The sequence below is a fragment of the Gekko japonicus genome, unplaced genomic scaffold, assembly GCF_001447785.1.
Source record: "Gekko japonicus isolate JY-2015 unplaced genomic scaffold, Gekko_japonicus_V1.1 scaffold1098, whole genome shotgun sequence".
In the NCBI taxonomy this organism is placed as follows: domain Eukaryota; kingdom Metazoa; phylum Chordata; class Lepidosauria; order Squamata; family Gekkonidae; genus Gekko; species Gekko japonicus.
In genome coordinates, this window is record NW_015160244.1 from 147954 (window position 1) to 150662 (window position 2709).

Genomic DNA, 2709 nt, shown 5'->3' on the forward strand with positions numbered 1-2709 from the left:
ACTCTTTCTGAGGCAGGGATGCTCTGTGTTCTTGGTGTTTGGGGGGCAACAGCGGGAGGGCTTCTGAAGTTCTGGCCCTGCTGGTGGACCTCCTGATGGCACCTGGTATCTTTGGCCCCTGTGTGACACAGAGTGTTGGACCGAAGGGGCCATCGGCCTGATCCAACATGGCTTCTCTTATGCTCTAGGCAGGGCCCAGTGGGTCTTCTGAGCAGCAAGGCTTCTGATTGGTCACTGGAGATTTGACAGCCTGTGCAAATTTCTACAAACGTTGATTTGGAAGCAGCTGCCGTCAGAGCACAAGGATCCTCACTGTGTGACTGAAGGTAAGCTGTGGCAGCCATTTTGTGACTGGTTCCACCTCCCATGGAAGCCATTTTCTGGCTGTGCCCACCATGCCGTGTCAGAATTCCAAAGGCGCCCACAGGCTCAAAAAGGTTGGGGATCCCTGGGATAAACGCTCCATTCCTCCCCTCCCCGCATATCTCACCCCTGAAAATCTCCTTTTCGAGGGACAGGGTTTTGTCTTAGCCCACCCAAATGGTCTTACCGTGAAGGAGATCTGCAAGCCCCCCATAATGTAATCCAGGAAGGTGTGGACTTTCTCCATCTGCAAAGGGAAAAATTGAAATCTTTCTTTCTTTCTCAGAAGGAATCTATAACCTGCAAGCGATGGCCATTCCCGTATATGAGAATTTGGGTTGTTTTGGGTTGCCAACTCCAGGCGAGGACGTTTCTGAAGATTTTGAGAGTGGAACCTCAGGAGGGCAGGGTTTGGGGAGTAGAGAGACCTCAGCAGGGTATAAGGCCATGGAGCATCCTCAAAAAAACTGACTGTCTGGAGATCAGTTGTAATTCCAGGGGATATCCAGGCCCCACCTGGAGGTTGGCAACCCCAGGGTAGTTGCTGGGAATTATATATTCCAAGAGCCTGAAAAACTCTGAAATGGGTCCTTCTCGCTGTCCCTTTAATAGCAGTTCGATCGACGGCAACAATTATTTAGCTCCATGCCATGAAAAGTCTCAACTGTCCCTTTCTGCCTATTAAACTTATTTCAAAAGACAACATTTTTGCAAAATGTGAACATCCCAAAAAATCAGAAAAGGTCTCATACGCAGCCTTTTGGTTGCTGCAAAAAACCTAATTGCATCCAAATGGAAATCTCCTAATGCTCCAAATTGCAACAACTGGTTTAATAAAATCTGGGCACACTACATTATGGAGAAGATCACTGACCGATTGCAACAATCTGAAATATATCCTAGACAGTCAAGTTTTAATGAGAAATGGCTCCCATTCTTGAAATATATCCTAAAAACAGAATGCCAACCATACAATCCAATCTATCTCGCTCTTTTACACTCATAAAGCACGCTTTGTATAAGCGATGCCTCTATAATTTATTCACCTTACTGACTAGCTATGATTTCTTGCATCGACTCTTAGACACCACACAAATTAGTTAAAAGCATATTATATACACTTATCACGCTGAGAGTCTAGTTCAAAGTTTGGTAAAAAGTATCTGTTGATCTTATATTTTATAACACATCTAGAAGGGTACAATGTGTTTAGTGATGTGTTTAGTGATTTTGATATTATGATTCGTTCTTGATGTATATCATTATATCTATCTATGTTCCTTTCTATATTGGTGAAAAACAATAAAAAATAAATTTGGGGGGGGGGGAGACAACATTTTTTTCCCTGGCCAGCCGGCAACCTTCCTCTAAACTGCACACCAAGTTGGCCACTGCAACTCCAAACAGAGGATTTAATGCAGGACCTTCGTGCAACTGAGCTATAGTTCTCTGATGCAGGGAAAGGGCAACTAAAACGATTAAAGGGATGGAACGCCTTCCCTGTGAAGAAAGTTGAAAGAGGTGAGGGCTCTTTAGTTTGAGACACAACGATTGAGGGGTGACATGATAAAAGTTTACAAAATTATGCTTTGGGTAGAAAAGGTAGAGAAAGAGGTACTTTTCTCCCTTTCTCACAATACAAGAACTTGTGGGCAGGCCATGAAATTAACGAACAGATAAAAGGAAGTACTTCTTAACCAAAGAGTAATGAACACGTGGAATTCACTGCTGCTGGTGGTGGTGGTGGTGGTGGTGGCGGCCAGTGTTCCCTCTAAGCTGAGTTAGTGTGAACTGTCTCACATTTTTTTAGCCTCCGGCTCACACATTTTTGTCTTAGCTCAGGAAGGATGGCTACAGAGCAAACTAATTTATGCAGTAGCCAAATTGCTCGCTCACAATTTTAATGCCAGTAGCTCACAAAGTAGAATTTCTGCTCACAAGACTCAACAGCTTAGAGGGAACATTGGTGGCGGCTACAAGCACAGACAGCTTCAAGAGGGAATTGGATAAGCATTTGGAGCATAAGTCCATGAGTGGCTGTTAGCCACAAGGTATAGATGGAACACTCTGTCTGGGGTCGTGAATGCTCTGTGTTCTTGGTGCTCGGGGGGCAAGAGTGGTAGGGCTTCTGTCCCCGCTGCAATGCTCCCTCTAAGCTGTGGAGTCTGGTGAGCAAAAATTCTACTTTGTAAGCTACCGGCATTCAAGTTGTGAGCGAGCGATTCGGCTCCTGCATATATTAGTTTGCTCTGGAGCCATCCTTCCTGAGCTAAGACAAAAAATGTGTGAGCCGGAGGCTAAAAAACTGTGAACTAGCTCACACTAACTCAGCTTAGAGGGAACACT

General features: G+C 44.9%; 1 protein-coding gene across 1 annotated transcript in view; it reads right to left on the minus strand.

Annotated features, from left to right (window-relative positions):
• Nucleotides 1-2709, minus strand: part of CPNE6 (copine VI (neuronal)) — a 34295-nt gene that overhangs the window by 6090 nt on the left and 25496 nt on the right. Inside the window, exon 10 of the mRNA XM_015413630.1 lies at nt 551-610. Within this exon, the coding sequence (XP_015269116.1) occupies nt 551-610 (60 nt within the window). The remainder of the gene's footprint in view (nt 1-550; nt 611-2709) is intronic.